This window comes from Ixodes scapularis, unplaced genomic scaffold (genome assembly GCF_016920785.2).
Source record: "Ixodes scapularis isolate PalLabHiFi unplaced genomic scaffold, ASM1692078v2 PGA_scaffold3__209_contigs__length_174095766, whole genome shotgun sequence".
Taxonomy (NCBI): Eukaryota; Metazoa; Arthropoda; class Arachnida; order Ixodida; family Ixodidae; genus Ixodes; species Ixodes scapularis.
In genome coordinates, this window is record NW_024609868.1 from 50,516,952 (window position 1) to 50,538,977 (window position 22,026).

Sequence of the window (22,026 nt, forward strand, 5' to 3'; positions counted from 1 at the left end):
AACGGCGGATGTTGGCCTGCTCTCGCTCGCTTACCTACCAAGAATACCTTTCGGTGCCCGTTGTAGGGCGCTGTACGTTTCGCAAAAGGTTGAATGAACAACGCCGGATGTTGGCCTGCTCTGGCTCGCTTACCTACCAAGAATACCTTTCGGTGCTCGTTGTAGGGCGCTGTACGTTTCGCAAAAGGTTGAATGAACAACGGCGGATGTTGGCCTGCTCTCGCTCGCTTACCTACCAAGAATACCTTTCGGTGCCCGTTGTAAGGCGCTGTACGTTTTCGCAAAAGGTTGAATGAACATTATTTGGAGGGAATAGAAAACACCATGATTTAGCCTTCCTATTTAATATGGTGCATTGTTGACTGCATCGTAAATTCTTGTCGCAAAATGCGCAGACAATGCTAATTTTGACTCGAATGTCTTATCAACAATCTGAAAACACTGCAGGCTCTACCGCCTTCGAAGCATGAAGTAAAAAAAAAAAACATATCTCTAAAAACGGGAAAAGACAGATAAAATCGTCTTTTCTTTCATTAGACGACGGAAAAGTCAATGCGTGTCACGAAGTTGAAGACGTCATCGGGTAAGTGTGAATGGCACTATTGCCATTCACATAAACGCCATTCAGAACAGGTTGTTCGGAACAACCCCTTATCATTTCAGAAATGTCCTCGCTAAATTTATCGGGGAAAGCGACGTCACGTGACATCGGGGTACCACGTGTCGCCACGAATTGACCCCCTAATGTCACGTCAGGTGATCATGTCGCCTGACGTCGATTTTTCCGCTCAATTTAGCGGAGAAATTGGGATCATGTGACACAGCGACTTAAAACCGTGACGTGAATTTTCCTGCTAAATTTACTGGGAAAATAAATAAACTATATGTTGTTTCACTTCCCAAAAACGTGTTTAAAATCGTTTAAAAAAAGTTTTCTTCGTTACTTTTGTGAATAGGACTATGCAGAAGCTCTCAGTGAGACAACGAAATGCTATTGGCTAAAGATGGTGTTCAGGGTGCTTGGAGCGCAGGGTTGTTATCAGATGCCCCATTCAGTTCGGAAAAGGCAACACCGCTGCGGCCCAGCGTCTGAAAGTGGAAGATAAAAGGTGATTAGGCGAGCTGTGAAGCTGATCTACGTGACGGTCGCTCGAACAAAAAAAAAAAAAGAAAAACGGAAAGCCAGCATAATCCAAACGAGCTAGCTCACCCTAGTTTATCTAAAGGACGCACGTCAGTTGTCGTAGTTCGTATGAATAACTTCACGCGATGGGGGGGGGGGGGGGGGGGGGGGGGTCGTTTTGAGCGGCGAATTGAAATTTAATACAGCACCCGTTTAAATTATGAAACGCTTATGTCGAAGCTTCCGATAGGTTTCTGGGGTCGTTCTGGGTGAACCACAATTTCGCGAAGCTCTCAATGTGATGAATTCGCGCAAGTGTAATAATACATTAAGGAAAGAAACTGACAATCTTTGCATTCATTGCTCGTGCACACTTTGAACTCCCTCACCTGCGGCGGATAAGTCCTTCGCGGCGCAAAACTTCGGCCTTGAAGTGCATCCACCGTCGCAACATGTCCCTACTCCTGCAGAAACGAAAAAGGCGTCGTTATGATCATTGTCAAAAAGAGTCTGCTGGCCTCCTTTGTTTTCAAGTCTAAGAAAATTGTGTTGTGTCTAGACGGCGGGAAGTTAATCAGCACCAGTGGGTGTCTGGTGTCTCTACTGTAGATAAAAAATTTACCTAGTTCAATACCACTTCAGACCTGAAGTCTTTAACGTGCTTCGCACAGTAGTGACACACGATTGCACACCGGTACGATGCTCAACCAGATGAAAATGGGCAGGGGCGGGGATCGAATCCACGACCCCTGCGTTCTTCAGCGCAAGTTTTCGCTTCACGCACCCCTCAGATCCGATGCCCCGAGATCCAAGAGCCTCTGTTGTTAAATATCCCAAGATAAAGTCGGAACAAGTCGTCCGAACCAATCACGTACCGAGAAAGTTCCACGTGATTCAGCGATCAGGCGCGCGATACGCGGAGCAAAAAAACTGGTAATACAGCCCCGACATTAAAAAAAAAGAATATTACTATTATTTTTTTTATTATTATTATTGAGTATGTTTAAAGAGAGGTTGATTTCCCAAATACATTTTTATGTGATGTAGGTTGAAGATGTGCATCACAAGATAAAATGCCCCCCCCCCCAAAAAAAAAAAAAAGAAAAAAATGTTTAACGCAATATTTACGTTGAGAAATATAATTAATTTTTAGTCAAGACATATTTAGAAATATGCTTCTATTTCGGGTTCGACGTCTCAAAATATAAAAATTTCTTGAATGCCTTTTAACTCAAAATGTCTCGCAACGTATATATTGCGCTCTTTTTGGGGGGGAGGGCGGTTGTAACATACGTGTGCCACACTTAATTCTTTTTTTTTTTTTTTAGTTTGGTGTTTTTTAGTATTTAGTAGTAGTAGGACCCGTAACAATTTAGTAGGTGATCAATATCTATCTAATCTTTGATTTTCATTTTATATATATTTGGGAGTTTTGGGATAGCTTCGTATTCTACTATGAAGTAATTAGCGTCGTTTTTAGGACCGAGTTATTTAAATACGACATCTATTATCATTCTCGTATTTCAAGCCCTTTTATTCGCTGATCTCGAGATGATGCACGCTTTTGCAACATGATTGTTGGAAGACGTTACAGAGGCCTGAATTCGTGGAATCGCCGCAACGTAATCGGCTTTAATTACCTCCGGTTGACAGTAATACTCTACTGGCGAATTTACCCCTCTTCCGCAACCTGGCCCGCCGCCGGGCAAGCGTTACCGAAACATGGCTTCGCCGCAGTAGTAGTCTTTTAAAGGTGAAGCCCGCTTTCGGGTGTTTGTTCTCCCGCTACAATTCCACGTGTATCGTAAACTGAAGTGTCATTCGAAGCGCAACTTTTTGGCTGTTTTAGGAGACAAAAAGGGGGAGATTAGCTGGTAGTAGTAAACCGGAGCAGGATCAGGTGATGCATTCGGAAGTAAAAGAAAGTCGAAATGCCTGGATGCGGGTGAATTGGGTATGACAAGTGCAGTGCGCAGGAGTGGGTTTTCATGAAAGTGATGGACCCTTTTCAATGCAATCGGGACAGCTTTCTGCGGCACTTCCGATGAGAGGGCGAGTGCGCGTGCACAATTGTAATCGGCGCTCAAGTTGCTCAGCGAGTACTCGCGCTGCCGGACCTTTGACTGCACTGCAACAGAAACTTGTCCCGGTGTATAAATGACTGCGACTTTTTAATAGCGCCTCGGATCGTCGTGATACAAAGTATACTAAACGACAAGTATGCCAATAGGACTACAATAAAGTTAAATTAGATCGAGGTATTTCACTCAAGAAAGAACTCAATCCAGTGTATTATTTTATATATATATACACACACACGTATATATATGTGTGTGTGTGTGTGTGTGTGCGTGCGCGTGTGCGTGTGTGTTTGTTTGTTTGTGTGTGTGTGTGTGTGTGTGTGTGTGTGTGTGTGTGTGTGTGTGTGTGTGTGTGTGTGTGTGTGTGTGTGTGTTTTCGCATTCAGTCCGCCTTAACGCAGTTTCTTTCCGCCTGGCTTCGGCATATTATGAAACGGGTTCATTGAAAAGAGATTTAACGCGAGCGCCGAGTGGTGTTGAATGAATTCGCGGTTCACTTGACGACGCGTGCTTTAGAAAATGAGTATAACCCGGTACCGTACCAAGCAGAAGGTTGACCTCGGGAGCAGAGATCCGTGAGCCTGGACTGAGCCTCGAGCGAGACGGTGGCGAAGCAGAGACCCAGCCAGATGCCCAGGTAACCGCTCAGGTAGCCCAATACCTCCACCGACTGCGCATCATGACATCCTTCGCTGGACAAAGCTATCCGACATCATCTTTGCGTACACGTCTCGAAAAGCTGTAACCGCTATCTGACCCCTTTCTTATCGGGGAGGAGATCGAGGAGTGGCGCTCCCTAGCGGCCACCTCGGGGACTAACGCTATGTGTCAAACAAACCGCAGTCACTAGTGCATTCGCCGCCATGAACGACGACGACGCATGGCTCATGTAGGGAGAGACCATCTGAATGTTTTTTTGTTCCGTGCCGGAAGACGCGTGGAGGCGCGTCTCCCGGCACGAGCTCTTGGCACTGACAGTGCTACGAGTCTACGGCGGCATTTTGTTATAGACCAACACGCGGCTCTGACGTCGCGCCTCTGCGGTGGCGCTGTTGTCGCCACGGCGCATGCGCAAAAGCTTCACCTCACGCGAATCTGGTTTCTGCGCTCGCGCGGTGCCCACACTGGGAGTGGGCAAACGCGGGCCTGTTTGTAAACAGTGTGTAAGACCATTCCATTTAGCGCTCTCTGGGCGGCACCATTTTGTTCGACAGCAGCGCCCTCTCCTTACATCCGGGAAATCCAACGGGTTCGGCGAGGTAAAACGAGAGAGAGGGCACGCGCCCGACTCCGCTAGCCAAGGAGGTTAGAAGTACTAGGAGGGGGCACGTTGCAATATTGGTGAAGCCTAGTCATAAAAAGTTTAAACGATTTTGTGCCCAGCGTGACCGCAGATCTCTCTGGCGATTGGTGCGCATGACATGTCACGTGTGAGATGGATGGTTGCTTTTAGAAGGACTCCTTACAGGCTTGCGCGCGCTCCGTCCAATAGGTTTTATCAGATCGAAGGCTAGACTGTGCTGTATTCTAGTACCCCATAGCAAGACGAAGGCTAGCTACGGTCACGTGATGTGGTCACGTTGGCATGGTAAGTGAGGAGAGTAAGGAGAAAAATGAGAAAGACGTGAGGCGTCAAGGGAGCATGGCTTGCGGAGGCTACGCGACCGACGTCATGCCCTCTCCTACCCTTCTGTCCTCCTTGCCGCTAGCAGACGACAAGACGGGAGGTTGCCATTCTCCATCTTTGGGCTGTATCGGCGGGCTGTACGGAACATCGAACTCTCGCTCGTGGCTGCCGTTGTGAAGTGGTTCGCGTTCTTAGAATAGTCATGGCTACTTCAAAATCAGCCTAGAGCTCTTTGTTGTTCTATTTTGGTAAATAATCAACTAGCATATCTTTTTTTCCATTACTTAAATAGCAGTTGAGTCAGCCGGCAGTACTACCCTCAACTGCTGCGTGTATTGCGGCAGGAGAGCACGTTTTTATTTATTATTTCAGACTTCCACTCATGGTCGCTAAGGGCCTACACCAGTACGAACTTTGTATAGTAAAAAAGGTAGAGCAACCGGATTTCCTTTTCGTCGGAGAGACCGGCCAATCTGACACAATTTTCCCTGTTTTTTTTTTTTTTTTTTGCACGCAGGTAACAGCACATTTGGACCCTGTTAGTCTTTTTATCTAGCATAGTATTACACGATAACTGGCATATCAAAATCTGCGCATCTGCGCTTGAAATTTCCAAAATGACGCGATTTTAAACAGAGTTTGTACGCCAGCCGGATGCTAGGTACAGCCCACTCGGCGGAGCAGACGACGTGCGGGTGAGAGGGGGAGGGCATTTTTTTTTCTCTTTTTACCCTCTCTGCTATGACCCTAATGGAACGGTCTTGCGCGTGCAGTGAGCATTGGGTACTACAGAAACCCTAATTTCAGAGCTAAGTGAGATGTATTTTTGGTTCTGGTTTTTTGTGAACTGTCAAAATATGGCAATAAAGAAGAAGAAAAAAAAAAATTTGTGGCGTGGCTCAGTGGTAACTCCCCGCTTCACACGCAGCGGACCCGGGTTTGATTTCAGCGGGCGACAGGCGACCTTTTTCAAGAATTCGGCAACATGGACGACGGACGCCCTACATCGCCAGTCACAATATCAACAACGACTACAGCTACATCTACTACAACGTTAACAAAACAGACGCCACTTCCAGTGGTGGCAAGAGCCCGTAACAGCCCCTATCGTTCTAAAACGTAAACACGAGTCACGCCCTGCATGTCTGTCAGTGGCTGTACCCACGCCCTTGTCAAGATACAGACTTAGCGGGGCCTTCTCGTATCTCAGGCGTTCTTGCATGCATCCGCCATGCACTCAAACATCGTCATTGGTCGCCCTCTAGTCAGTTCAGCCAATGAAGAGGGTGATGATCGGTACCGTGAACTATATAAGTGGTATCAGCGGCAAAAGGTGTGGACGCCTGCCGTTATGCCAATGAGACCGGATGACCATCGGAGCATGATACCGCGTCCACCCTTCTCATTGGTTAGACTGACTAAATTGAACGGATTCCGCCCTCCTCATTGGTTGAACTGACTTTCGAGCGCATCGCGGGGCAGGAGACAGCCAGGGTACCAGCTCGCGCTAACACTTTTCGTAGACTGTCACGAAGCAGGAAAGCTTTGCGGCCGTCGGACAAACCAGAAATTCGATCCGAGACCGAGAGATGACGCCTACTGCTAACAAGATCAAATATATACGCACAGTAAGAAAGAAACGGGCGAAACTAGGCCTAACCGTGAACACGGGCTCGTAGTGGATGAATTGCTGGACATCCGAGGCGAACTTGACAAGGATTCCGAACCGGTTCCTGCAACAAATTCGGAGGTGCTCTGTACAATGAAGGTATACACATGGTCTAGATCCGGTCGTTGTTGTTGAGTGCTGTTACAAAAGGGGAGACGGAATGTCTTTGAGTAATGGTCGCCTGCAAAGGCAATTAAGACACGCACACGCCCCAGAGAGGCCGCGTCATCGCACTAGCGATAGTTTGTTTTTGATAAGTTGAAGACTCCCAAACTCTGCTACCGGCTGCAGAGTTTGGGAAGCACTGAGTTATACGATTCGTGATATTAAAGTCCTTACCTTTCGTTGGGTCCTTGAAGATCGCTGACCCCAGTCACCCTGACGTCATATACGACCTCTCTGCGAATTGCAAGCGTTGATTCACCCATGTCACAGTTTCGAACCGTGTCGTCTGGTCCAGACACTTGCATCTGAGCGTGTCCGAGTGCGTTACGACCTCATATCATTGCGGCGAGATGTCGCTATAGCAACCGAGGTTCGCTTAGCGCCTAGTTGTTGTAGGACGAATTCCCCACCGAGTTTTGCATGATCATGCATTTATATTATTTCAAATTAAATTTCTCTTGAGTGCGTTGCACGCATTCAAGAATGCGCAATTTAAGGACGCATTTCTTCAATGATACAATGCCTGCAACAAAGACAGGAAAAAAAAAGAAAGAAAAAAGCCTAGAAGGCACATGCAAATTGGTGAACTTTTATCTATGTGTGAAAATCCAAGACCGTATAAAATTGAAGCCAGACAAAGCACAAGCCTAAGTGCGCTTTCTTCACATTCTGTTTCGTGGTATAGATGTTGTAGTTCACAATATTGACGGAATGTCAATATGTCTACACTCTAAAAAAAACCAGTGAGTCTGCTTTCCCGCACAACATTCGGAGAGCCAATCACCGATACTTACGGAGGAAGCTCAGCGAATGACATTGCCGAAACATAAGTTTAGACAAAAAAAAACCCAGTCTGAGTTGTGACATTAAGCAATGCAAGCGTGACGTTTTGCATTGCTTAATGTCACAACCCAGACTGCGTTTTTTGGTCTAAACATATGTTTCGGAATTGTCATTCGCTGAGCTGCCTCCGTAAGTTGCAGTGATTGGCTCTCCGAGTGTTGTGCGGGAAAGCAGACTCACAGGCTTTTTTTAGAGCGTAGATGTCAAGATTTATGCGTATTAATTCACATAAATTCGTCAAGAAATTGTGCACAAATATTTCGAGCGACAGGCATACTGTAAAAAAAAAAATTAATAAAAAGCTTCTTACTCGCACGGAAGTCCACACTTGTCATTGCAGCTCTCATAGACCCCGCTGTCGTTGAGCAGATGAAAGCAAGCGTCTGCGGACAACACGGATCAAGGAGCTACCGATGGCAGTTGTGTTACAGCAGCGCGAAACTTTCTATACGATGTCACCGCGGCGCTTGCAAGCATATGCCTCTAGGCGCTTGCCAAAGCTCCGACGTACGCGTTGAATGATAAGCGTACGCCGTACGGGACCAGGCAACTTTACCGATATCGGGTTATTCACTGCGCTCATCGCCAACTGGTAATGAGTACTCGATAGTAAAGGTTTGCCCTCACCAAGTATGTTTACTGCTGAGAGCTGTGTAATAGTCTACAATTGTCATCCTGACCCATGCTACGATTAGAGTGTCACCTCGTGAATTCTTATTCTGCGTGGTGCTCTCATCCTGGGACTATCATCCTGGGACTGTCATCCTACGAAATCCAGCCTGGGGTTGGTGCCCCCGGGACTGCAGTCCTCGGATTTCTGATGACTGTCCCAGGATGGCTGTCATTAGTAATTATGGTAAAATAATCCTGGAACCGTCGTCAAAAATCCTGCGATAACAATGCCCATGTAACAGTTCGTAATGAGAGTCATTTCGGTCATCAGTCCCACTTGTGGCGTTTCTTATAACAAGGTAAATGAACGGGAACCGGATTCCTGGATGGGGCAGTTCTTCCATCCCACCGCCCCGGCGAACTCGTGCAGGGGTCGGACACAGCCGCACCGGGCACGCTCCAGCTCCATGGCGCAGTGCTGCACGCACGACTGCGAAGCACAAATCAGATCGGATCAGATTTTGTTTCCTCAAAGGCATCCCAATCGGGATACATTACACGAGGGAGAGGGGGGCGGGGGGGGGGGGGGGGGGGGGGAGAATAAGTACGAGATTCAATGCACAAAAAAAAAAAAAAAACACTGATCACATTTTACAAATGGGAATTACAAATGTCGCGAAATTTATTGGTATCAATTTCATGAACGATGTTATTCTAGTTATGGTTCTTACTATATTTGCGTCATTCCTGAGAATTCGACGATATGATTTATATGTTCATTATAAGTAGGTTTTATTTATAACAAACATGAAATCAGCCACATCTGTAAGAAAGTACGTGAATAAACAGAGATTACCGGATGCCTCACAGTGGAAGCCGACGTTTTATAAGGCCATACCGTAAAGATACTTCGCCGAAAGTATCAGCTGATACCTAGTGATTTATTTAAGATCGCAGTCGCGCAATTAATAAAACAAGGAACGCTTATGCATATAGTTTGTTCTCATGTTAACTAACCTGGAAGGGATCCGCTTGGATATGAATGAATGCATAAATGATTGAATGAAAGCCTTTTTTAATTTAATGAATGGTTTATGGGTCGGTGACGTTGATTGCGTAGGTTTGTTAAGTTGCCGATCGCCAGCAAGGCACCGCCACTTACGTCGTAGTTGAGGTAACCTTGGAGGGCGGGTACCACGCCCTTTTCGATGTAGTCCGAGCAGTGCGACTTGTACGGAGACGGGAGACGTACAACTCGCTGCTGCAAGCGGAAGAGATGCCACGTGGCCGTTGGGCAAAGATCGATTAATTCCCAGAAGTAAAATCACAGCAATACAGGAAAAAAAAAAAAAAAAAAACATTGAATGGATGATGACATTGTGTTTCAAAGACAGTGAAGAAAGGACCAAAGCGACATATGGACAATATGGGTTTTAGCAAACCCGCGCGTGAAGATCAGACTCATTGATATAGTTTCTGAAAAATGTAGACATAGAGGATACAAAAGTATTACTAAAAAAAAACAAAAAAAAAACTATGGATTGATTTGTGTTCGATTTTGTATGGACCTTAGAGAGGTCTCGTTTAACACGCTCCAATTGCGTTCGGGTGTATTTTGGAGAATGCTTTTCTCGTGCGTGTCCGCACATCTATCCTGTACGTATACCTAAACGCTCGCCTTGTCTATATGACTATGTCAACTCTAGGTCTAAGTTCTAACGTGCCTGCCTGACGGCGACGCTGAGGAGCTTTCCCGGCTGCAGAGCCACCGCCGACAGTTTGTCCGCTGGACAGGTGCGAGGACTATGCACCACCGTGGGTAGGAAGCCCGTGTCGAAGAACGTCATCGTCTCCCGGGGCTCCCACGATGCTCCCAGATGTAATTCTGCACATGGCACGGTGACTCACATAAAACGGTGGGTGCGCAGGTCTCCCGTCGCAGTGCGGGACTTGGATACCATTTGATAAGAACTTTTCTCGAACCGGATCAATTGCACACCTAGCCACGGGAGTGACACTGGTAATACAGTTCAAGGCAACGGTGCTCACCCCAGTTCCATGGTGACGGACAGTTCAGGAACTCAGTTTGTTCCCATGGATCCATGGTGTAGCACTGCTGCATCAGCGGGCGGAAGTAGGTCATCTTAATGCTGTTAATAGGAAAAGAGAACACATGTGCGTGCACCGTTCTTTTCTCCAACTTAAGGAGAGCAGGAGAGCGTGCTTTACTTTAGTTGCTGCATCGTCTCAGGACTGGCGCGTTTACCCGAGTTTTATCGGTAAAAAAGTTCGTTTTGTCCAGCTCGCACCCTTTTTTGCATAAAAATAATAAGTTCGGCAAAAGTTATACCAACCAGAATAACTCCTTTTGTTTGTTATAAGTTTACACACAAAGGAAACTAAATATACTTATAATTTCCACATAACTCATGGCGCAAAACTATATACACCCGATTACGTTTCTGACGTCACACCAATCCGGTGACGCATGTGCATATGCTTCGCTGTGGGCACTACGCATGCGCAGTCGTGCCCCCAGCTTCTTTTCCGAGTATACAGGCTTGTTTGTCTCCTGCGCATTCTGCTTTGCCGCAGCGCAGCCGCGTTCTAAGGGGAAAAGTACTCAACGGCGTCGTCTCCAAGGCGGAGACGTGCTTGTCCCTTTCTTTTATGTGTCTTTCTTTGCCTTCTGGATATAACACACATGTTTACTAATAGAGCAGCATTTTCCCACAAAAGGTGTACGCACTGCGCGGGCGCAGAAACTAGATTCACAAAAGAAGTAAAGCGTCAGTATAGTAGTCTGAAATTGTTTGGTAATCGCATAGATACATGAATATCCGCGGATATCAGCAGTAGGCTGGCGGATGCGGATAACAAATTAATCAGATGCGGTAGATTGCGGATCGGATGAGGATATTCGCGGGCCCGGGTCTACATTTTTGCCGAGGCGGCGCATAAACGTGCGCGACCGCAGAGTGTAGAGTGAATAGGGAATTTTCGAAGACCGTTTTCCCAGCTCCACTACGCTGTCCTGAACAAGGACGCCACTATTGCGCTTGAGCGGCGCTAGCCTTGCCTGCAGTGTCCCGGATGTCGCAGTGGGTTGCGGGGAACATTCCTGGACAGCGGGAACGATCTACGCAAATTCTTTAATAAGTGATCAGATACTATGAAGTGCATCATCGAATCTACTGCGGGAGCAAGCTACTCTTTTAGATGAAAGGTGCCAATCGGGGGAAAAAATGTTCTTTACGTCAAGAAAGATTTCATCCTCACCAAAGATTGCTTTAGAACGTTCTATCTCGCAAAAAAATGCCGACCCTAGAAAAAGTAGTGAATGCAGGAGCGTCAGTCGTCCCAGGAAAGCGTGCTCTTGTTTTGCAGGGAAAGAGTGGAATACGCTCTTTTGGCAAAGAAAACCTAAAACGTACAAGCCACAAGAAAGTAGAAGAAGCCTGCAAGTGGCTTTGTCGGCTACAAGTAGATCGAGGCGATTGAATGCGATCCTCTGGATTGGTAAATCTTCTGCCAGCACGAGAGAGAGAAAGATGAAACTTTATTAGGCCCAAGTTTCCGCACCTCATTGTTGAAGGCTCGTAGCGCAGTTCGTGCATGGCACTACAGCATCATGTGCACCAAGGGAGAAAGACTTCTCGTTAGCGGGTATTATTTTAAGAGATGCGAACTTGTCTGAATCCGTCCATGTTGGCGATATTCTGTTTCTTCTACACAGCAATGACAAGTGAAACGTTGCGTGTGACTAATGATTCATTGTCATTAGTCTGTCCTTTGTTAATGTTCATGCTTATAAAATGTGCGCCTGGTTGAAGTGGGTTTTACAAAGGGGGGAATAATTATTAAACTTTCCTCCCTTTTGAGCGCATCTTCTGGAAAGAGGGTCAGTTTCATGAACTCCCAAGACGATCTCATAACTACGATCACCTTTCCAGCGATGCGAAGTACCTGGTATGGATGATCGCTTATTTTATAAATACGATGAAACAGAATACGATAAAATGACTTCCACCTTATTCGAACACGAAGAGTTCTTTGTACAAAGGTGGGCAAATGGCTTATAAAATACCATCCAAATGTTTTTTTGTTTTTTTTTTAATTTTCAATAATGTTTGATTTTATCATGTAATATTAATGCGCGGATTGAGGACCTTATGCGGTCCTGAAGTTTACGGATGCGGATACAAAGCCCGCGGATGCGAATCGGATGCAGACACAATTATTTAAGAACATTACGGATACGGGTCAGATGCGCACGATCAAACTGTTATCCACGGAGGGCACTGCATATGCCTATATGCGAGGCTGATTGAGTGGATGGGAGTGCATACCTGCGCAGGCAGTCGACGGGTCCGCATCTGGAGTCGGAAGAGATGAACCGGCACTGAAACAGCTGGTCCGGTCTGTACGAACCGTGGGTTCGCAGCTCGGGCTCGTATTGGGGCTTGAACACTCCGTACGTGATCGTCTGCCAGGTGTTAAGAAATCAAATGACGAGATCTAAAACTAAAAACACAATCGAGCTCGTTTTTCTTTCCCCATCTAGATCTCTTATTTTGTGAGCGCGGACTTTTAAGGAATTGTGCTTAATTTATTTATATTCTGTAATACAGGAAGTAGTTATTTATAACAGCGTTCGTCACTTCACGGTAGATATTTATTGTTCTTATTCGGCGATTTTGCAACCACATCGGCTGATGATAGCAATAACGAGATGATTGCGGAACTGACCACGCTCTGTCATCATGCCTCTGCTGATCAAGTGTTCGAGCATAGCTCGTTGTTTTCAGCTACGTTTTTGCATTTTTGTTTAGTTATTTCTGTAACTATAACCGGTAGGGGAGAAGAAAAAAAAGGGAACATCACCGCCAAAGAAAAAGAGGAAGAAAGAGGGAAAGAACTTTTTGGAATCTTTTGTGCTGATGTCGATAAATATTATGTCGAAATCTGAAGTATGAATCTGAATCTGAGGTCTGAAGGTCGCAACTTACCATGTCTTTCTTGGAGCAGTTTCCAGGTCTGTACTGGCAAAGACTCCTAACGCTCATCCTGTAAAAAAGAAAAAAAAAAAAAAAGATTATACAAGTATTGTTTTGCTTTGTATTACACCTCTTTTATGCCGGAAAATATAGGCTAAAAAGGACATGATTTGTTATTCCTCTATTTCCGCATTCCATATACAGGTATTTGAAGCAGAGCAAACTCAGGGCGTTACTGAGTTAAAACAATAAAACTAATACAAGTCAATGCCACTCAAGTTAGAAAGGACAGAAGTAATAAACTAAACTCTCTCGCAAGGAAGCAGAAAAACAAAAAGAAATGGTGTGATGGAGGCGGGTTCACAATAGGACACTCTCGATCCTCCGCTTGTACTTGTGCATCCGTGCGTACAAAGGAGAAAATCGCCGAGAATACTTTCAGAATGACTAAAACAATACCAAATATATACAATGAGCAAGACACCGTCCTGGCGGTTAGAGTTCCCCCAGGCGGAAGGCAGGAAAAGCCGCTGTGCGCGATTTCCTGAGCGTACCATGCGTCCAGACACACGGTAACCGCTGGAAATATGATGCCGCTGCGGATGAGCTCCGATGGCACGACGCTGAAGTCGTATTGCAGGTACCAGGAGATGACTCGCTGACTCTGGTACAAGAAGCCCAGCGAGCAAGCCAGTGCGGCCAATAGCCCTGTTGGAGTCATCTCTTCAGAAGAGAGCGCCTGCTCTCTCTACGTCTATTATGGGCTCAGTAAGTTGTCACCACGGTCCGACTCAGATATATCGGTGGTAGCTGTAGCACAGGAGGAGTGGCTTTTATTACCACGAGGACTCTATATCGATGCATCTTTATCGATTACACAGCAGCGTAAATGATGTCCGCTTCATTAGCACATGGGAAACAATTACTAGACGTACGTTCGAAGTCGCAGTCCCATGTTTGCTGTTGTAATTACTGCCCAGCATAATAGCGACATTGGCGTGGACGTGTCGGTGTTTGCGTGGGATATTTGTAACAATGTAATAAAAAAAAGGGAAAAAAAAAAAGGAAACATGATTGTCATTTAATACGTCCAGGGTCGCTAGCCAGATGAAACAGGCGGTCTTATGAACGTCCAATACGTTTATGGGGTATTATGGCGTTCTGTGGCCTTCCGCAGATCCATGCGTAATATCAGGGTTTTCACTCTTATCGGTTATAGCCACTGGTTACCTATAACGCCATGGTTTAAAGGGGTACGGAAACAAAAATGGAAATATTCAAATTTCGTTCGGATATGAGTCAAGCACGACGGATAATAACCATAAATGATAATCGCACATTTGTATTTTGAACGACTGGCTATATTTTTCGTTCCAAACGGTGCACTCGAGCAAACGCTCGAAGAGAAGCGAACGGAGAGTGCGTTGCGTCATGGGATATCCGGTGCAAAGGTTTGGAACAACATGCCTGTTCTTTAGAAAGGGTTAGATAAAAGAACCGGTGCTATTAATTGACATCACGAAGTAGTTCCCATCCCTGGATCCTTAGGACCTATATCGCAGGAAAGGCTGATGAGCTCTGTTTGTTAGCTTTTCTTATTTTTTTTTTTTAGCGTTTGATTGGAACCGCATTGAAATTCAAATAGCGCGCCCAAAAATTGGATGAACAGTAGCGCTCCAAGCTTCAAGCGGAGTCGTGCTGAAGCACATGACGTCACGATTCTATGGCTCCATATGTGCGGCAACTTCCGCTTGTTCAAATAAACTTCCGTTTGTGGAGGCAGCGGAGTGGAGTGTCTGATTAGGATGTGCGCATTTTTCCCAACTAGTCGTGAAGCTAAAGGTTAATGATTAAATTGAGATTAAGAGAGGGCTACTATGGTAAGTTGCCATTATCGGCGAATTATTAAAATCGTTCGAGTGGCTCTTATAATTATGTTGTCGCACGGTCTTCACTTATCCGCAGGGCAGTTTAAGCACGTCTGCACGATGAATTAGTCATGTGGGGCATTCTGATCGCTCTTTTAACGTGTTTCGCGCGCACTTAGGATGCCAGGATTCCATTACCAGTGGAACCCCTTCCCCACGAAACGGACGACAAGAGGATATGGATAGGGAATCTCGATAACCGACTAACCGAGTAAGTACGGAATCTGTTCTCAAATTATGGATGGTTCTCGCACTTCTGCATAATCCTTTGGGCTTTGAGGGGGTTACAGAGCAAAAACTCTATCTGAAGAGAAGCTTTTAGTTTATTTCCGAATGAGAAGACACGTGTTTCACAGTGAACAAAGCGCGGGGGGTCTGCGCTGCACATTACATTCCTTTGTCACTGTCATCTATTCTTGCGTTTGCTGAAGATCAGTGAAAATACACGTGTTTCACATCTAAACCTTCGTTGTATGTAATGATGTGTAGCTTTTTTGTTCGTGTTGACGACCGGGTCCATATTGTGAGAGTCAAAATAGACAATGCCGGAATGTTTCCTAATTAAGTAAGCTACCTAATGAGCTACAATTAGCTTATGTGCGCAAGCCGCGGTTACAATAACGCCACATTGAATGGCCTTGTCGGCTCACTACGCTGTTTCCATCTCTCTTTCTACTGTTTGTGGCTGATCTCAGAAAGTGTCAATCTAGAGATTTAACGAGGAAAACAAGCATGGGGATTTCTACTTCGCAACCCTTGGCCAGGTGGCAAGACCTATCGCCCAGTTCATGAGTCCAGCCAATGTCTGTTTCTTTATCTATGGCAAATTGATTGTGGTTCAGCTGACATTCATTCATCATTCTACGGGAAATTGGTTGTGGTTCAGCTAACACTCAACCATCTGTCTACACAGGAAATTGAGTGTGCTTCACATGCTTTTACTTCAGGTTTCACCTTGTGAAGGTTCTGAAGAGGTACGGCAATGTCAAGAAATTCGACTTCCTGTTCCACAAAGCGGGGCCCCTGAAGGGGCATCCCAGGGGCTACTGCTTTGTCACCTACGAGACCAAGCCGCAAGCCGAGCATGCTCTGCAATGCCTGCACGGCAAGCTGATGCTCTCCAAGACACTGGTTGCCAAGTGGGCCAACAACGTTCCAACTGTAAGTTGTGGGCGTCATCGGGTCTCGGGCAACACCAAGCACGTGTGCCTCGTGCGCAGTGTCATCCCGAATCTCGTCCACAAGCCATCTGTTCGTGGTCATTCCTCCCGAGGAACCTTAACTACACAAAGCTTAAGTAGAAGTTCATATTTATATGTGCCTTGCGTCTCTGGTGCTGTGGTTTTGCTATTGTTTAATGTGTCTGTCCACCTTCTAAGTTCATTCCACTCATCCCTATACACCCTTCCACTGCTTATTTATCACCCAGGCCAAAAATGCCGGGTCACTAAGCTGTGGGCGCATGGCAGGGTCCAAAATCCCACAGAAGAGAGCTAGTGCGCATGCTCAGAACGCATTCCACAGCCCGGTAGACAAAGATGGCAGTGTACAGAAGGCAATTATTGAGAATGGTCTGTAGTTCTCTGTGCCTGCTGTTCCTGTGTCCCCACAATGCAACTCTTTCTTGGGCCAAATCCTCGAGGAACAGAGAAGGCCCATGTCACAGGGCTGAATGGATGGAAGGCATGCAGGCTGGGTCATTTCTGAACTGAAATTGAGCTGGGAGGGGGCTCGGGTGAGCGGCACAGGCAAGGTTGCTACAATGCTATGAGATGTCTTTACTGATTCTACGGCAGCAGTGGCGTGATTAGTGTTTAGCATGCACTAGGGAGGCGGCAGTGGCAGTTAAAATCACCATGATTGTAAACTGGGCAAAGTCTTCTAAGCCACCAGTCGCGCTGTAGTGGTGAATGTGGGGAACAAACATTTTTTTTGCTTCCTTTGGTACCCTACGACAAGGGACACTTTTTTTTCTTTTTTCGTTTTTTTTTTACGCTGTGATTGGATCTTGAAGAAACATCGCTGTACTGGCTTTCACCTCAAGAAAAAAGCAAACTTTGCACATTGTTTTTACAAGAGTTGGTTGTCGGAGGAAGGAGCGATGCCTTTGGCGTTTAAAATGTGTGCGTATTGATAAGAGAACACATGTAATCTAAAATGCACCTGCATTACATTTTAATATTCTACATAAAGAGGAATATAGTAATGCTCTGCGAGGAGCCAGACATTTTTTTACTACGGTTCTTTAGGTGAAAAAAAGTATAGTAGGTGAAGTCCCATATTTTCGGGCTTTATGTTTCTTCGAATTCAGTAGTGTTTTTTCAAGGTTTATTTTTTCCTACAGATTCGGCGTTCGGTTACAGTGTTTAGTATCGGATAAAAACCCGGCGCTAATTGGGGTCTCTGTTGAAGAAAAGAGGACACTGGCTTGGAATTCCCCAACTTGAAGGGACACTGACACTCCCCAAGATATATTTTTTATTATTTGTCAAGCGATTCAATATGGTGTCAAAAATCTAACCAATTGATATTTTGCTACAGCGTCACATATTTTTTTAATAATAAAGCAAAAAAACGCCACTGCTCGAAACCGAAATTGGACCTGGGAGAAAGAAAGTATGTAGAGGAGGAATATGGTTCCGGAAGTCACGTGGCTACATCCTACCGCATTTTTTTCTTTCTTTCTTCTTTCATTTTCCGGTTGTGCGAAGCAAACAAAAAACTCGACAAACTCGCACATCGCACAAAAAACGCGAAGTGCTTGATGTTTGTGTGTTTGCTCTTACCTACTTGTGTTCGTAAGACGAACAACGTCTTCAGCCAGGAGAAGGGCCGACAACTTGGCGACGTCTTTGTGCAAATCAGCTTGGTGGTCGGGCGTGTCGTACGCAATAAATCTTAATTATTTGGATCGGTAGACGATTTCTCTTTCGACGCTAGACAGACTCGCCGGTACTGCGAACAACAGTTCTGAAGTAGAGGTCCGATGCCCGTTATCCGCCGCCATCACATAGTCCGCTTCGTTCAGCTGTCCAGCCCGCGACTCCCGAGCCCCATGTTACGACGCCATGTTGAAAATTATGCAGAGAATGCACAAAGTACTTTTGCTTCTTTGTGTAACTTTCTTTTTTTCAATCATTGTATCTGCAGTTTTTTAGAATCAACAAAAAATTGGTGTCATATTTTTTTCTATTTTTAATATTGAGTGTGTGCCTTCTGTGACCCACGACTTTGATTATATTTGGTGTGTGTGTCTAAACCATAGAAAACGGCACGTGACTACAAAGAAGAGAGTGAGCGCGATTCAAACCGGCCATTTCTCGATCGGCAGTTTTCGGGCGGAAAGAAAATGAATCTCGAGCCGCACGTTATGTTCTTGGTAGTTGGGCTCTCATATGTCATGAACAAATAAAAACCTTGGCGAGCATAAATACTCTGTCAGTGTCCCTTTGGGGAAACACACTTCTGACCTGACTATTTAGAAAATGTCCCAGTACCTATCAGAGAAGGAAACGAAATAAGGGGTGTGGATCCTAACTTAAAGAAGCAGCCTTGTAGACAGTTCAGTAGGGGTTGTGTCCGAGGGTAAGAAGAAATGAAGCTGTAGATGAAAATTTCTTCAAGTGAAGATTGGTTTTCTCTTAGTCGAGGATAGCCCCAATTCAAGGTTTTTTTTAGTTTCTCAAATTTTGATAAGACTGGCTCAAGGGTTATTTTTCTATGTTTATCGGTGCTTACAGAAAACACAGAACGCTACTACTAACCATGCAGACCCAAGCCGATCACGCTGACGGTCTAAAATAATTTTAAGAAAGTTGAAAAAGTACACGTCTTTCGTAGAACGAGGAGGTCATAGCAACCAGTTTTCGTACCATAGGTTGACCGAAAGTTAGATGCCCGCTTTGATTAGAATTCCCATGACAACGTTACATGTGGCAAGTGGTCTGTCCCCATTGCAGACTGTTGAACGATGCTTGTCTTATGTTTTTTAGAGCGCAGCTCTTAGGGGCCCGTTCCCGGCTTGAGCGGCGTCGCCGTCGGCGTCGGCGTAACCGCAACCCTCGTGAGGGTTACGAGGGTTACGAGGGTTAATCTCATGAGGGTTACCCTCACGAGGGCCACGAGGGTTACTTACCCTCGTAACCCTCACGAGGGTTACGAGGGTTAGTTACCCTCAAAAGGGTTACCTTCACGAGAGTTACCCTCACGAGGGTTACTTACCCTCGTAACCCTCACGAGGGTTACGAGGGTTAGTAACCCTCATGAGGGTAACCTTCACGAGGGTTACCCTCACGAGGGTCACGAGGGTTATGAGAGTTACCCTCACGAGGGTCACGAGAGTTACCCTCACGAGGGTCACGAGAGTTACCCTCACGAGGGTCACGAGAGTTGCCCTCACAAGGGTTACTAGGGTTACCCTCACGAGGGTCACGATAGTTACCCAGGTCACGTGACCGCCCCTGGGGTCACGTGACCTGGGGATACCCCCGAGGTCACGTGACCCCCCCGTTGACGTCATAGCCACTGCTGACGTCATCAGTGACGTCACTGATTACGTCACCGGCATCCGCATCGTCATCATCACTGATGACGTCATCAGTGACATCACTGATGACGTCACCGGCATCCGCATCATCATCATCATCATCACTGATGGCGTCATCAGTGACGTCACTGATGACGTCATCGGCATCGTCACGTGGCCCCAGGTCACGTGACCCCCCGACGTCACGTGACGTCCCAAGGTCACGTGACTCCCACAAGGTCACGTGACCCCCAAGGTCACGTGACCCCCCCCGCCACCCGAGGTCACTTGACCCACCCCCTCAGTACCCTTCCCTCCTCCTCCTCAAGAGCTGCGCTCTAATTCGGCGTTACAGGGAGTTGTAAACGGCTTTCATTTTTTTTAAATTCTAACACTTCACTCTGTTTCTGCTTATTTAGGAGGACCTGACAGCAAGGAGACCTGCACCATTACTTGGTGTAAAGAAGGAGCAGAAGCCAGTTGTTAAGTATGTATTGGTCATAGCAAGGTTATCCCAGCGCCTCTAGAAAAACCAAAAACTGAAATCCGCTCTAGTATGATAACATTACGTGAAATCTTCAGCAGCTTCATTATGTTGTTACAACTGTTACAACATAGATCTGGTTTGTTCAGGAAAATGCAAAAGGGCTCTCTTTTATATGTTCCATTGCCATGCTTGTCCTGTGGCAAGTCAAAGTGCTTGAGGGTAGGTTGAGCTCAGACAACTGTTCTGTTACTGTTGCAGTGTGAACAGCCAGATCAGTGCCATTGAGGCCAAGCTGAAGGCGATGGAAAGGGACAGAGACAGAGATCTGGACCATTGTCTCCTGGCCACAGTTCCCTCTCTGCCATCCCAAGTGATGATGCCAAAGCCGAGCACAGCAGAATGCCGAAGTCAGGCAAAACCCTACAGACGACATCACAGGACATCCAGATGACCTTCTGAGAGATGTCATCCTTAGATGCTTGGGTCACCATACAAAACTGCAGACAACATTGCTTGACTTCCAGATGATTTCCTGAAAGATTTTCTCATTGTATAGTATTTGTGATTCTAGGAAAAAACACATAAGACCTTGAGAATATCTGCGTGACTTCTTTGGATGCCTCTGCAAGGTGCCAAGTAGCTCTACAAAGAATGTTGCAGAGCACCAAGACTTCAGATCCAACTCCATTGAGTGCATTACGGGACATGGGTGTCCTTGCAGAAGAGATCTTTAGAAAAATATCTGGATGACAGATAACAACTTGAACGAAAGCTAAATGACCTTGTGAGGATTTACAGGGTTGCTGAAACGAAATCTTTATTTCAGAAAACAATGCGGAAGTGCTAAGCAAGGCGCTACAAACCCGAAAACATAACTCACAAAGTGATATCTCCAATGGATGGTCACATTTTTGTGAAAGACGAGCACACTTGAACAAGGCCAAAAAAGCCCGTGACATTGCAATTCTCGTTTCCTCTTTTTCTAGCATTGACTCTGCGAGGACGCGAAGAGAGAAGGAAGCGAGGCCATTCCCCCCTCCTCAACAATTCTGCAGGAAACACGACGTCGCGATTCTCACTCTTCGCATCCTTACTTTACAAAAATATGGCCACCCTTTCGAGATATCGCTTTATGAGTGGTGTTTTAGGGTTTGTGGCGCCCCTTGAGCACTCCTGCTGCCTTATTTCGTGAAATCTAAATTTCGGTTCAGCATCCCTTTAAGACTGCTCAGTAACACACCCTAGCAAATATACTAGAGATTTCGTGCAATGTTTGAAGGAGGTTACACTGAAGGCATCTAGACGACTTTTAAGATTCCAAGACTTCTTTGATGGAAATGAGATTTGAGAAAATAGACAGTTCATGCAGAAGGTTCATGCCTCAAATCGTGGGCAGGTCTAGTGTGCTGGGATAGATCCTGATGTGAACAGCTACGGTAATTGCTCTCAAGACCACAAAGTACTTTGACGATACTATATAAGGGCCCAAATGTTCTATATGACCTCATAAAATGCCTATTTGGGCATCTAAGTATATTTTCAGGGTCTTTTAAGATTTTATTATTGACATCATTTACTTTTGTCCACAGTTCCACCACTTTCTTGTGTGATTTGTCTGTATGTCGTGTGCACCGTGATAATCGATATGATGGGAAATCATGACTTGCCTGTCTTTACTTAAATGTGGGCAGAGTCTAACAAGACCCTGGTGCGAGACTCCTCTCGAGCATTATATATATCTACGTCTGTTGTTGTATATCCCAATTGATTGTTCAAGTTTCCTAAGCTCAAAAGTTGAATCTTTGTTAGAAACATTACCAAAAAGTGCATGCCATTGTGCGTTCGCCCACATTGTGCACTCTTGACCCGGTCTGAAGTTGTAGTAACTATAGATATGTAAATATTTTACCAAAAAGCACCGAGGATTCAATAAAATTTTGAACCCCCGCATTCAAAACCTCCTGAAAAA

The 22,026-nt window shown here is 45.7% G+C and overlaps 1 protein-coding gene and 1 long non-coding RNA gene across 2 annotated transcripts; one reads left to right on the forward strand and one right to left on the reverse strand.

Moving 5' to 3' along the window:
* Positions 1-537: 537 nt before the first annotated feature.
* Positions 538-6,928, reverse strand: LOC8040446. The gene is made up of 5 exons (XR_006078144.1): positions 6,840-6,928; positions 6,492-6,564; positions 3,747-3,874; positions 1,513-1,587; positions 538-1,089 (listed from the first exon to the last, which is right to left on the reverse strand). It is a non-coding gene; the product is annotated as an uncharacterized LOC8040446 (long non-coding RNA).
* A 7,904-nt stretch (positions 6,929-14,832) lies between these two features.
* LOC8040447 (probable RNA-binding protein 18) lies at positions 14,833-22,026 on the forward strand. Its single transcript, XM_029976536.4, has 5 exons — positions 14,833-14,997; positions 15,165-15,256; positions 15,993-16,206; positions 19,990-20,057; positions 20,316-22,026. The coding sequence occupies exons 1-5, from the start codon at positions 14,995-14,997 to the stop codon at positions 20,506-20,508; spliced, it is 570 nt and encodes a 189-aa protein (XP_029832396.2). The 5' UTR covers positions 14,833-14,994; the 3' UTR covers positions 20,509-22,026.